Source organism: Hemiscyllium ocellatum, chromosome 14 (assembly GCF_020745735.1).
Source record: "Hemiscyllium ocellatum isolate sHemOce1 chromosome 14, sHemOce1.pat.X.cur, whole genome shotgun sequence".
Taxonomy (NCBI): Eukaryota; Metazoa; Chordata; class Chondrichthyes; order Orectolobiformes; family Hemiscylliidae; genus Hemiscyllium; species Hemiscyllium ocellatum.
In genome coordinates, this window is record NC_083414.1 from 34635474 (window position 1) to 34650805 (window position 15332).

Here is a 15332-nt window from a genome sequence, read left to right on the forward strand (position 1 = left end):
GGCAGGAGATTCGATGTTTCGAGCATAAGCTCTTCATCAGGAATGTGGGGTTTCCAAGGGGGCTGAAAGATAAATGGGGAAAGGGAGTGGTGGGTTGAGGTGAGGTGAGGTGAAGCTGGAGGGGGAGGTAGTTTGGAAGATGATAGGTAGATGAAGATAGAGGGTGATGATGATAGGTCGGAGTGGAGTGGATAGGTGAGAAACAAGATGGACAGGTAGGACAGGTGTAAGAGAGTGGTGCCAAGTTGGAGGGATGGATCTGCAACAAGGTGGGGGGAGGGGAGATGTGGAAACTGGTGAAATCGAAATTGATTCGGTGTAGTTCGAGGTCCCAACGCGGAAGATGAAGTGTTCTTCCTCCAGTCGTCGGGTGGCTAGGATTTGACAGTAGAGGCGGCCCAGGACTTGCATGCCTTTGGCAGAGCGGAACGGGGAGCTTTAATGTCGATTGCACCAGTTTCCTCATCTCTCTGCCCCCACCACTTTCTCCAAGATCCAACCCTCCAACTCGGCACCGTCCTCTTGAACTGTCCTACTTGTCTATCTTGTTGCCCACCTATCCACTCCATCCTCTCATCTTCCTTCCCACCGATGTGCTCCATCCTCCACTCCAACCTACCTATTGAATATCTAGCTACTTTCCCCCCAGCCTCACCCTCCCTCCCATTTATCTCTCAGCTGCCTTGCTCTCCCCACAACCCCTACATTCCTGATGAAGGACTGATGCTCAAACTGTTGACTCTCCTGCTCCTCAGATGCTGCCTGACCTGCTGTACTTTCTCAGTGCCACACCTTTTGACACTAATACCTGGAATGAATGGATTGCCTTAACTGGAAAGGCTAGACAGACGTGGCCTGTATTTTCTGGCGTTTAGAAGAGTCAGAGGTAATATAATTGAAACATAAACCATCCTGTGGGGTCTTGACCAGATGAATATGAAAAGGATGCTTCCTCATGTGAGAAAATTAGAACGAGGGGTCATCAATTCAATATAAGGGATAACCCATTTAAGATATGGACGAGGAAACATTTTTTTCCTCTCGAGGTTTGAGGTCTTTGGCATTCACTTCCTCAAAAGGCAACAGACTCAGAATCTTTAAATATTTTAAAGGCAGATCCTTAGATCAGATTCTTGATTACCAAGGGGATGAAAGATTATCAGGTGTACGCAGGAATATAGAGTTGAGGGTATACTCGGATAAACCATGATCTTACTGAATGGCAGAACAGGCTCAAAAGAACAGAGTAGTCTACTCTTGTTCCTATGCTGAGTTTCTCATGTGCAAGCCAATATGACAACATTATTATTAGCTGGAGAGTTCCTTTTACTCAAAGGTGAGCAAGTTATTATAAAGATAGTTATATTCCAATTATTCCTATTAAAATACATCAGATGGTTGTATTTTAAATTATGATTATTACAGTAACTATTAATAGGGAATTGTTGCTGCTCATGATAACAAAAGACTTGAATCTCTACAATTTTCAAGCCAATTACATTCCTCAGATTTTGCAACAGACTTTGTAATTATTTTAAACAGTAACTTTATCACCAAATAAAGTATCACATTGACAACTCAGCAGTTATGCAAAACATCTTAACTATCAGGAGAACAATCTGTTCAGTTTATCTCTGCAACAAAAAATGTTCCAAGTTGCATACACTCATTCTTAACGTACAAAGACAAAGTTGTGAATGGTTGGAGTCAGAAACCACATTTCTAAGCTGGGTTTAGTCACAACTGGAAACGAAACCTGTTATTGATTAAAATTGGCCCAGTAGTTAATTGGTGATAAAATAAAAGGTGGTTTGCACTTTTACCTCTTGCCTTTTGATTTCCTTAGCTGTGAGCATTTGATTGACACGAATGTCAAATGTTTCACTCCAGAGTTTGCTATCTCGACGCTTTGCAATAGCAGTAGGCCCATGTCTAGAAGAGGGTCTTGGGGTGAAAATTTCAGGTCGGCTATCACTTCGAAAGCTAATGGAACGCTGAAACAAAGAGGGAGAAAAGAATGGGCTACAGACTGGTACCAGTAAAAAAAATAATATTTGAAGTAGGATGGTATCTGAGTGATTGCAATAAATGATTTGGTGCAATGTCACTGTAATGGAAGATCATTTTACAAAATGCAACCCTCCAGAGGATTTGCAATTTGACACCTTCAAGTTAAAATGCACATTTACTCAGAAAATGGGCAGGCACATGAAACAGACTTATTTTACAATGTCTTGCAATAATGACTGGCCCTGCAAGACACATGGTGATTCTGCAGTCAGTTAGAAACGTTAAGACAGGTTTTGTTCAGCCCTAGTCATCTCATATTTAAAAATGTGGGAAGATTGCTTTGCAACACAATACAACATAAATGCTGATACTCAAGTAATGTAGCACCTTGACTGCATGTATAAACTAAAGCCTTTGGCCATTGTTAAACCCATGTTGTTGTAACATGCTATGTATGTTTGACACCACAAACACTTCAAGTTGCATTTATATTAAAACTCAACTTTAACATTTCTTTCATATTATTTCTAAGAAGTGGCAATATAAATTCAGAGTTAGAAGCTGATTCCGTTTTGGGTAAGCAAGGCGCAAGAATCCTCTCTGCACACAAAACATTGGTGAGAAGCTGTACAGTAAATGCAGTCTCAGGGATTGTGAGGAGATTGTGAAGAAATAGTGCTGAATGAACAATGTTAAATCATGAAGCTGAGCAGGACATTTTGCACATCTTAAACAGTCTTCATAAAACTCACAATGTCAAACAACAGTGACTCAACGATGTGCTTCAACGAGATTAAATTTAAGTATTTGAGAGCAAAGAAAAAATTCTAATTATTTCTTGTAAATAAATTATACACCCATTACTAGATTACTAGGTCAGAAAGTGTATTTCCACCTGCTATTATAATGTTCTTAATTACATTCAGAGTTTTAAACCCATTTATGTTAACATTTATTAACTGAACATCTTTTCCACTCATTCCATTCCCTGCAAAACACCATGTGGAACATGGAGGTACCAATCAGCTTTATTCCTGTACGTCTCTCATTGACCTTTATGAACAACCCCTAGAAGGTGCTAAAGAGCAGCTTAGGGTTATCAACACTGAACTCAATTTTACTCATTTTAGGGTTGTGCCTGGCATCTGACTCGCAATATGTGTCATAGCTATTGTGTGAGGAACAGCATTTTAAATCCATTGATTGACAATTACTTTCATCTCCATTAAAGTGCCTCAAGATTATTTAAAAGGAAGTTTAGTTAGCCGCAGTTTTATGTTTTCCAGACATCAACAGTAAAGACTTGAAGTTAAACTGTAATCAGTGGAAACTTGAAAAGACTTCTTAGTATTAGTCAGCCTTCTGCTACCCTGTCATATGCAAGCTATTAAAGACAGAAGCTAAACTGCAGGGTATGTATTGTAGAAACTCGGTGTGAGTACGTACTAAGTGCAACTGATTTTCTCTGGGTGTATTTTATTCCGTTTTATTGACAAGAGAAAACACAGGCTCAGTGACTGCCATCACTTCCACTTTTTATTACAGTAAGCAGGATCTGAAATTGAAAGCCAGTCTACAATTGCCATGGTCTTTTAGCTTTATTTTTCCACAAAATTGGTGAATAATTGTGTAGTTTATTCCTATTACTTCTGAGAGTGACTCTCCAAGGGAAATCAGAAATATTTGCATTTGAAAACAGGCTTTATATTTAAGTTCCTGCAGGTTAAGTGCTGCAAGTAATAAAGTCTCACAGCAGCTGTACAAATATACTTGTAGCAGTAGACAGAGTGCCAGGCACAACTTAAGTCTAGCCAAAGCATAATTTGCTTTCACGCTCAGTACACTGGAACTAATGCAGCTCTTTTTCAGAAACATCAGAAACTTTTCACACATAAATTCTGGGAAGAGATTTATCACCCCCAGGGAATTCAAGAATCTCAGTGTAGTCACGCTATTTCCCTACCTTCTGGATCAAACAACGACTGAAGTAAATTAGTAACCTCCCTTCCCCCACCTCTTTAGGCAAGACTATTACTAGTACAACATGTGCAGCACAGCAGAGAAAGAAACACAGCAGACTCTTACCCTGCTTCCAACCAATGGGACAAATTCTTTTTCACTTCCTGGCTGCACTTCTGTACCCGGAATAAAACCCATCAAGGGTTAAAGGAGTCTTTGTGCTGTGACTATCTTTTCTCCCTCATTTAAAATTGCTGACTCAAACTAGGCTACAATTCCATGGAAGTCAGTGATCCTGCTGTCTGGTGCACAATGTCAATAGCTAACACTAACAGCTCACAATCTCATTTAATTGGATCATATAAGGTTCCTTCACAAATAATTTACTATGAAAATTTCCATTTCTACGGTTTGAAAGTATTTTAAATTAAATTTCCATCGACATTGGTTCGGTCACTGTTGGAACACTGTGTTCAATTCTGACCTCCCTGCTGTAAGAAGGAAGTTGTGAAACTTGAAAGGATGCAGAAAAGATTTACAAGGGTGTTGGTGGGATTGGAAGGTTTGAGCTATAGGGAGAGACTGAATAAGCTGGGCTATATCCCCTGAAGCATCAGAGGCTGAGGAGTGACCTTAAAGAAGTTTATAAAACCATGAGAGGCATGGATAGGGTGAATAGCCATGGCCTTTTCTCCAGAGTAGTGGAGTCCAAAACTAGAGGGCAGATATTTAAGGTGATAGGAAAAAGATTTAAAAGGGACCTGAAGGGCAACGTTTTCAAGCAGAGGATGGTGCATTCATAGAATGAGCTGCCAGAGGAAGTGGTGGAGGCTGATACAGTTACAACATTTAAAAGGTATCTGGATAGGTATATGAATAGGAAGGGTTTAGAGGGAGATAGGCCAAATACTGGCAAATGGGACAAGACTAATTTAGGACATCTGGTCAGTATGGGCAAGTTGGACCAGAGGGTCTGTTTCTATGCTATATAGCCAAGTGTAAGACAGACCTTTGAAGAAAATGAACAACATAGCACCATTGATAAAGAAAGCTGAGATACTGCAAATCAGAATAAAGGCCCTCTGCTCCATGAAAAAGTTGCAGAGAGTATGAGAAATGCAGCTTATGTTGATTCCAGATGGGACAATGGGCTGAGAAGTGACAGATGGAGTTTAATTCAGATAAATGCGAGGTGCTGCATTTTGGAAAAGCAAGCCTTAGCAGGTAAGGTCCTAGGGAGTGTTGCTGAACAAAGAGACCTAGGAGTGCAGGTTCATATCTCCTTGAAAGTGGAGTCACAGGTAAATAGGATAGTGATGGCAGCATTTGTAATGTTTTCCTTTATTGGGTCAGAGTATTGAGTTCAGGAGTTGGGAGGTCATGTTGCGGCTGTACAGGACATTGGTTAGGCCACTGTTGGAATATTGCATGCAATTCTGGTCTCCTTCCTACCAGAAAGATGTTGTGAAACTTGAAAGGGTTCAGAAAAGCTTTACAAGGATGTTGCCAGGGTTGAAGGATTTGAGCTACAGGGAGAGGCTGAACAAGCTGACGCTGTTTTCCCTGGAGCGGAGGCTGAGGGGTGATGTCATAGAGGTTTACAAAATTATGAGGGGCATGGATAGGATAAATAGACAAAATCTTTTCCCTGGGATCAGGGAGTCCAGAACTAGAGGGCATAGGCTTAGGGTGAGAGGGGAAAGATATAAAAGAGACCTAAAGGGCAACGTTTTCACACAGAGGGTGGTACATGTATGGAATGAGCTGCCAGAGGATGTGGTGGAGGCTGGTACAATTGCAACATTTAAAAGGCATTTGGATGGGTATATGAATAGGAAGGGTTTGGAGGGATATGGGCTAGGTGCTGGCAGGTGGGACTAGATTGGATTGTGATATCTGGGTGGCATGGACGTGTTGGACCAAAGGTTCTGTTTCCATGCTGTACATCTCTATGACTCTATTTGCAAGTTTTATTTGCTGACTACATAATGATTGGAAGACTGGCTTTAAATTTACAAAGTAAAGATATTTTAAATACTGGCTTTCCTTTTATCTCATATAAAATTCAAACATAAATTAACAATGGTATGATGCAGTTCAGCATTTTGTAAATGTCTACTCTCAACATTGAGGCATGGTTGCTGCCTAAGTGCCAAATCTTGCAAAATAAATCTCATAAGCAACGAGAATGCCCGTTTCTGAGCAACAACAGATCATCTGATCCGACTGTAACCTGCAAACAACCACAATGCCTCTGCCAAAGTGCAGTGATCTGAAATTTGTCTCAGCTGATAGTACTTCATTTGCTGACAACTTCCAGTATTCGCTGATGACATTTCACATCCACATTTTGTTACAATACAATGCGCAACGTTTCCATAAATTGAAGTCTCAGCATTGGTTTCTGTTTCCTCCCCACCCCACCCTCTCTTCCTGTTACTGATGCTGGCAAGCAACTCCACATCAATCTGAAATTCTCACTAAACTGAGAGTCTACATAGCCAGTGTTCATGAGTAATCTAATAAATGGAGGTGTAGGGGAGGGACTCACAGCTGAGATTCATTTTTCCCTCAGTTCAAGTCCTCAGGAACCAATCAAGTATACCCTAGACCTCTGTGGGAAGCTAGGGAAGTGATTACTGGGTCCGTTATTGATGATACAAATATCTCAGCAGTCACAGGTGAGGTGCCGGAAGACTGGAGGTTGGCTAACTTGGTGCCACTGTTTAAGAAAGGTGGTAAGGACAAGCTAGGGAACAATAGACCAGTGAGCCTGATGTTCGTAGTGAGCTTGGAGTGAATCCTGAGGGACAGAATGTACATGTATTTGGAAAGGTAAGGACTGATTAGAGCTAGTCAACATGGCCTTCTGTGTGGGAAATCATGTCTCATAAACTTGATTGAATTCTTTGAAGAAAGAACAAAGAGGATTGATGAGAGCAGAGCGATAGAAATTATCTATATGGACTCAGTAAGGCGTGCACAAGGTTCCCTATGGGAGACTGGTTAACAAGGTTAGATCTGATGGAATAAAGGGAGAACTAGCCCTTTGCATACAGAACCGGCTCAAAGGTAGAAGACAGGGGGTGGTGGTGGATGGTTGTTTTTCAGATTGGAGGCCTGTGACCAGTAGAGTGTCAAGAATCGGTGCTGGATCCTCTACTTTTTGTCATTTATATAAATAATTTGGATGTGAGCATAAGAGGTACAGTTAGTAAGTTTGCAGATGACACCAAAATTGGAGGTGTAGTGGACAGCAAAGAAGATTACCTCAGAATGGAGATCGAGATCAGATAGGCCAATGGGCTGAGAAGTGGCAGATGGAGTTTAATTTAGATAAATGCAAGGTGCTCCATTTTGGGAGCTATACTTAGCAGGACTTATACACTTAATGATAAGGTCCTTGGGAGCATTGCTGAACAAAGAGACCTTGGACTGCAGGTCCAAGCTGGTTCATAGCTCCTTGAAAGTGAAGTCGCAGGTAGATAGGATAGTGAAGAAGGTGTTTGGTATGCTTTCCTTTATTGGTCAGGAGTTGAGAGGTCATGTTGCAGCAGTACAGGACATTGGTTAGGCACTGTTGGAATATGGCGTGCAATTCTGGTCTCCTTCCTATTGGAAAGATGTTGTGAAACTTGACAGGGTTCAGAAAAGATTTACAAGGTTGTAGCCAGGGTTGGAGGATTTGAGCTATAGGAAGAGGTTGAACAGGCTGGGGCTGTTTTCCCTGGAGCGTTGCAGGCTGAGGAGTGACCTTGTAGAGGTTTATAAAATAATGAGGGGCATGGATAGGATAAATAGACAAAGTCTTTTCCCTGAGGTGGGGGGGGGGGGGGGGGGGCGCAGAACTAGAGTGCATAGTTTTAGAGTGAGGGGGAAAAGATATAAAAGAGACCTAGGGGCAATGTTTTGACGCAGAGGGTGGTACGTGTATGGAATGAGCTGCCAGAGGAAGTGGTGGAAGCTAGTATGATTGCAACATTTAAAAGGCATCTGGATGGGTATATGAATAGGAAGTGTTTGGAGGGATATGGGTCGGGTGCTGGCAGGTGGAACTAGATTGGGTTGGGATATCTGGTCGGCATGGACGGGTTGGACTGAAGGGTCTGTTTCCGTGCTGTACATTTCTATGACACTATGACTTGTGTATGTTTAGCAGGGCAGGAGTCACTGAAGGTAACCCTGGACATTTTGTCCCCTTCCTCAGAGCGATTACTGATCTCATCAATGTACCACAAACTCAGCGAGCATCTTGGCTCTTTCCTTTGTCTGTTCTATTGTTATTCTCTCTCTTTGGGCTCTATCTCTGCTTATCTTTTACTTTACCCGGATCCCCACCCCCACTCCACCTTCTATATAAAAAAAAATCCTTTTTCTAGCTACCATCAATTCTGAAGAAGGGTCACTGGATGTAAAACATTAACTCTGATTTCTCTCCACAGATATTGTTGGAAAATATCAGCAGGTCTGGCACTTTGTTTTTCAGAACCTCAATTCCGGCATTGCAGTTCTTTTGATTTATTGCCTTAAATAACTTCAGATACTGATTTTATGAAGAGAGCACCCAAAATAAATACCTTTTACATACATTTTTTGCAGTATTCCAAAAGTAGTCTCACCAATGATCTGATTGACATCTCAACTCCTATATTCAATGCACTGACCAATAAAGACAAGTTTGCCAAACACCACCTTCACCACCCTGTCTACTTGCAACTCCACTTTCAAGGAGCTATATGCCCCTAGGTCTCCTTCATTCAGCAACACTCCCCAGGCCCTACCATTAATTGTATAAGTCCTGCCCTGATCTGCCTTACCAAAATGCAACACCTCACATTTATCTAAATTTAAGTCCATCTGCCATTCCTTAGCCCATAGGCTCATTAATCAAAGTCCCAATGCACTCTAAAATAATCTTCTTCACTGTCTATTACACCACCTATTTTGGTATCATCTGCAAACTTACTAACCATATCTCCTTTATTCACTCCAAATCATTGATATAAATGATGAAAAGCAGTGGGCCCAGCACCGATCCTAGTGGTACACTGGTGATCATAGGCCTCCAGTCTGAAAAGCAAACCTCTACGCCAATCCTCCGTCTCTTACCTTCAAGCCAATTTTGTACCCAATGGGCTCATTCCCCCAGGGTCCTATGTGATCTAACCTTACTAACCAGTCCATCATGCACAATCTTCTCAAGCATTTTGCTGAAGACTATGCAGACATTTCCTGCTCTGTGTTCAACAATCTTCTTTGTCATTTCTTCAAAAAAACTCAATCAAATTAGTGAGACACCATTTCCAATGCACAAAGCCTTGCTGACTATCCCCAATCAGTCCTTGTCTTTCCAAATGCATGTGAATCCTGTCCCATATATACTGATAAATGAAAGGTTGGGTAAGTATTCTAAATCAGATCCAAATAACAGTTGGTTTGAAATAAACATATGAAAGTCAGTGTCATTCTTTGCTTGATTAGTGCATTCAGATGTGAGGAGTGCAAAACAACTGAACTTTGTGTGCAGCTTTATAATATTCACTCATCACTCTGCATAGATTAAAAATCTGATCAGGGCATCTTACCTGTAATGTCTGGCTGAATCGTTTCAGAGGTGTGGCTTTCACAGGTGGAATGAGATTTGCTAAAGATGTGACTCGGGAAAGTGGTTTTACCCGTTTGTTACTGGGCTCCTAAAATCAAAATAAAAAAAGGTGGTGACAATATGCTAAAGGAAATCTGCAATAGATCCAATTTATGAATTGTTGCACTAAACCACGCACAATGTTACCTGTGACGGTGAGGTTGAACAGACCTCAGTGACACGATATTCATCATTTCACATGACTAGTCACAGACTGCATCTTTTATCCTTGCCTGTGATGAATTTTACATTGGAAAATTCATGTTCACATAATTATGTGCCACGTCCCTAAAGTACATTTACACTAATCAATAACTAACAATCGAGATGACAAACAAGTCTGCTGTGCATTAGGAATTTTAATTGGGCAAAGGTGCCATACTTTCAGAAATATGCATAAATATGCTAATTTAACAAACATTATTTAAAAATTCACCAAGCTGCAAATGAAGGAAAGCTGCATGTGAAACAAGGAGTTAATTTCTCACAATTGAATGGACATGTACCTTGTATTTTTTAATCTCCATTCCCTAAGCTGTAGATGACACGGGTCCAGACGACAAATTATCTTGAAATTACTTGCAAAAACCTCCATAAAGTACCCCAGAATGAACATTTCCGTATCTGAATCAAATCCCACAGAAAATTCCTGTTTGTTCCTCAGACCCGTGAAGCAAATTTCTGCAGATGCTCTGGAGTTTCAGTGCATGCAAGCAATCCTTCTAGATGAATTTTTCTCTGATTGCAGTCCCATATTTGTCAGCGTGCTGTAGCATCCTCAATTAGGTAGAGATCAACACAGCAGAATGCAACTGCTTTCATAAAATTCCAACAACGTGCATCTTTTCTGTCATGCCTCTCAGGACCATCTGTATCAGTATTATAATGTCTGCAGGATCAGTAAACACTTCTCTTTCCATCTTTGTGGAGATATTGGTGAAAAGCTGCTTACATTTTTAAGCATTATAAGTTTCATCTTTGAACTTCAAAAAGGCACCATAGCCTTACTAACAAACGTTCATCAACATGGACATGTTTTTAACAAAGGAGCTGGAAAATCTTGCAATATATCCTTTTGTCACAGCAGTTACCTTGCACAATGTACCAGCGTTTACTAGCTCTCAGTTGCTTCAGCATCTCTCAAAGCCTCGTCCTCAATTACCTTCTCCTTGATATCAGCACTCTGAGGCCTTCTGACGTCAATGCAGTTGCATTCATATTCTGATTAAACCTCCTATTCAAGCCCCTGAATAATCCGCCTATGGAGAAACACCTTGCTTACCAACCTGCACTCTTAACTGACTGAACAGCAGCTAACAGTCAGGGCTTTTAGAATTCTGTGCATAAGCAATGGAGGAGTTTTAATGCTCAAGACTGACAGGCTTGGTTATCATCACTAAATTATATTGATGTTAATTTCAGTCAGTTTCAAAGATTACTTAGCTGCAATGCCTTCTAAATTTCCCATAATGTTATTCTTTGTCCAGGATCCAATGCTGCTAATATTTTTTTATAAATCATCTTTGCATGTCAATGATCCAAAACAAAGTCAAACCTGATCAAAGCAAACAGATCAGACTGGTTTCTCAGAAAGTCAAAGAACACATTCTACTTATTTACAAACCTACACTGAAAGGGGGTGTGAGTTGGTCAGTTTAAGTATAATTTGACCGTGTCTAAGTAAGAGATGCACATCACTTACATAGTATTTGAAACTCAAGAAAAGATTATTAACTTTCCAAAGCATGTGCATCATTTCTGTGTCCTTATTCATATGATACATACAAGCAATTCTACTTAGATTCATAGACAGATGATTTAGTATGAATTTATGGGCTGAATGTTTTCACCCCCTATGTGACCTGGGAGTTTGGAAAAATGTGATTCTCTACATTTAGAGAAAAATAATAGTCTGATTCTGCGACCAAGTTTCGAATGGGGTGATGAACAAATGTGCCAGCAGGCCCAGAACTAGCAGCAAGATCGAGAGACAGCCTCCACATTGCAAAGTTGTAGCTGAAGGATGTAGGGGTGGTGGTACAGGGGGCCCAGAGTTAATCAATGTCGGTGCCATTTCCTCCAATCAGTATTTCACAGCAGTCACTGCAGATTGGGATGTCCAGGGACACGGTCCAAAAACTGCGTCATCTGCTGGAGCTACGGGAGACCTGGGTGCAATCTTGCAATCCTCAATCCACATATGTATAAAGGCTGTTTCTGATGCAATTTGTGACAGATCATACTGTTTCATCTTGTTTCTCCATGATGGAGTCAGTGCTATAGCCTGGGCAGTAGGCATTGCAGGCTGCAGAGAAAAGCTTCCACGAAATTCCCAAATTTGACACCAGTGAGTCATTGATAAAATTCAGCTCTAGTTTTGTTTTAGTTTGCATTTTGTTTAGAGATCTTGATTGGTTCACTGTGCTGTGCATCTGTAACTTGCTTAAAAAAATTACTGAAGAAAACTACACCCAGAGATTATTAAATATGTAACTTTCTCAATAAACCCACATTGAAATATGGTTCCTTTGAAGTGACATAACCAGGTTTAAAACTTCATATGACACTGATTTGAGGGATGTGATGTAATCAGAAGGCTGCAGTAACAATTGTTAAATAATTGAGTCTACTGTTGAGTCATGACATCATTTAAGATTCTTTGTTTGATTACAAACTTAGAACAGTTCTAGTTACCCTCCATTGACAATGTGTACTGTATTCTGAAATGGGAAATTTAAAAAGTATATATTTCCTCAGTCAATTTTCAAATCCTGTAGAGTAATTTCACTCTTTACTCCTTGTCATTCTGTCTTCCAATCTATGATAGCACTTGATTACACAGCACTTCTTTCAATTCAATGGTGTTAACTATTCATCGGTTTTGATTAAGGGAGTACTTTTTCATCATTAGGTATTGTCAGCTGACAGGACACGTGTCATGATGCACTGCATCATTTTCCATCCCAAGGGAATGGAATGTTCCAAAACTATAAAGGGCAAAATCTGGTAATACGCAATGCAATTCTGGAAGCCTATGTTTGAGTGACATGCAGGGAAATTGGTGACTCTTTTCATTGCCTCACATTCAAATGTGTAAGCAAACCAAGAGCTTAAACTGGAGAAAAATAGGCCATTTGACCTTTTCAGCCTTCTCTACCAGTCAACAGGGTCATGCCTGACCTTCAGCCTGGTCTCCACCTTTCTGCACTCCACCATATTGGTTAATTCTCTTAATATTCAAAAATCTAATGTTTCCTTTTCCTTGAATATAGTTAATAACTGAGGATCCACAGCTTTCTAGGGCAGAGAATTTCAAAGATGCCAAACACCATAAGAGAAAATTTTCTTAATTCTAAATTGATAAACCTTAGCTCTAGGCTCCTGATTGATGAGAAGCAGCCTTTCACCATCTCTCCTGTCAGTCTTTTTATGTTCTAATGAAATCATAAACACAAATGGAAGGTATGTACTGAGGAACAGTGAAACCAACAGTTGGTTCTCAGAGCCCACATAACTAAACTGACTGTCCTGAACAGCTTATTATTCTTACCTACATTATTATTTACAACAGTGAAATTGGTTTAAGTTACAGATAAACATTAATTTCCAATTCAAATTACTTTAGAATATTTACAAACCTTTTGCTTAAAACAAAATTTATTTTAAATCAACACTTTTTAACTTGAGCTCATCATGATAATTTGCAAGAAATGCCTAGGGAAAATGGCATTTATACTATAAGAGAACACTGATCAGTTTCAAGTTGACTCTGGTAGAGGCATCACTGTGGTGAATGCACCAGTTCATGATGAATGACAGTTAACTTACTATTTCTTCATGGGATGTGGGCATCGCTGGCTAGGTCAGTCCTATTAGCCATGCCTAATTGCCTAGAGGGCATCAATCATGTAATTGTGGGTCTGAAGTCACATATACACCAAACAGGTAAGGATGACAGTTTCCTTCCCTAAAGGATGTTAGTGAACCAGATAGGTTGTTTCTTCAATCAACAATAGATGTGTGGTCATCATTAGAGCCTTAATTCCAGATCTTTTAAATTGAATTCAAGTTCCTGCATGTGGTGGGATTTGAAACCAGGTCCCCAGAACATTATCTGGATCTCTGGATTAACAGTCCAACAATAATACCACTATATCATTGCCTCCTGCCATGCTTAAAACAGTGACAGGATTTACTTTAAATTCAAGTGTAAAACTATGAATTCCTTTGAGTTGAGAAGATTTAGGAGATCTAATCATAATGATTAATTTAGTTTTACAGGTACACAGAAGGCAAGGACAGCATAAAAAGGAGTAACACTTGGCTATCCATTTTGAAGTATGCAAGGCAAGTCAGACAAGTATGTGTCATTCACATGTTTTATTTCCCTTCTGTGAACCTACTTTAGTTATCAGAAATCCAGAACAAGAAACCATAATTTTAAAATTGAGCTAGTCTATTTAGGAATGAAATCAGATGGAGTTTATGACTCAAAATATAATGGAAACCTCAATGTTGTGGAAACCTCAAATCCAGAAATGTGGTGTCTGGGTCAACTGAAAATTTCAAACAGATTTTTGTTTGGCAAGTGTATCAAGGAATATTAAACAAAGACAGTAAATTAATATCTAATACAGATCAGCCACAATGTAATTCAACAGCGAACCACCATGCTGTGTAGAATGCATGACTCTTGTTCAAAGATGATCTAATTAATAAGGTCTCAACATCAATGCTATTCAAGGAGTTACCATTGATATCAACAGGAAAGGATCCTTAAGCCGCCTGTCAGCAATTCCCTCCAACACTTTTTAAAGAGTTTTCATTTAGCAAAATATTTACTATAAAACTCCAAAATGTACTCCTATAACGTGGAAAAATGCAGTCAATTGAATACTCAGCCATACAGATCAGATGTTCTTAGGCTAATTGACCTCAGCCAAACTGCAGTTAAGATACCACAAAGAACTTGAGCACACTAGGAGTGGGGGAGGGTAAGATTTCAATAAAAAAAGTGTGGCCATTTCTAATTGTTATGACAAAATGACTGCACAGGGAACATAACACTGCTCTGAGGAACTCATACAGCAATCTCCTGGACCTGGGGGAAGGTTGATATCCAATAATTATATTTTTTGTGTGTTAGGAAGGAACAGTGGGAAGATATCCTCTGCACTCCCATTTACTGAAATGTTATTGGTTTTCCTTAATGCAATATTCCATCAAATGCTGCCTTAATGTCAAAGGTTGTTATCAAATCACTCTATAATTTTCTTGGACCATGTGGCTAATTTGTTTAACAGCATGACCACTTAAAGGATCTGATTTTTATGTAGTCTTTTTTGCACTGGAACATTGTAGAATGGAACACTGGAAGTCACTTTCACCTTGTTTCTGAAGTTCAGCTTATGTCCACATTCAGAATGAAACTGTAATGAGATCTGGAGTTAAGTGGTCCTGTGCATCAACAAGCAACTCGTGGCCCCAAATGAATTAGTTCCAAGTTTTTTTTAACCATGACATACCTGGATATATTTCCACTTTGTTGGTTAGATATCAGTATGGGGCCTTGCATTGCAGTAATAGTGTTCCTATCTCTGGTTCAAGTCCCACCTTCTCCAGAGGTTTGTAATAACATCTCTGAGAAGGTTGATCAGATGTCAGTGTTGTAGCTGCATTGAAAGAGCTTGGCTGGTGACGTGGCTAACTCTGATGACAC

General features: G+C 39.9%; 1 protein-coding gene across 5 annotated transcripts in view; it reads right to left on the reverse strand.

Moving 5' to 3' along the window:
* Nucleotides 1-15332, reverse strand: part of arhgef3 (Rho guanine nucleotide exchange factor (GEF) 3) — a 326424-nt gene that overhangs the window by 19725 nt on the left and 291367 nt on the right. For all 5 annotated transcript variants that reach the window (XM_060835599.1, XM_060835598.1, XM_060835603.1 and 2 more), the window contains 2 exons: nucleotides 9555-9662; nucleotides 1824-1994 (listed from right to left, as the gene is read on the reverse strand). In XM_060835599.1, coding sequence (XP_060691582.1) covers nucleotides 1824-1994; nucleotides 9555-9662 — 279 coding nt within the window. The remainder of the gene's footprint in view (nucleotides 1-1823; nucleotides 1995-9554; nucleotides 9663-15332) is intronic.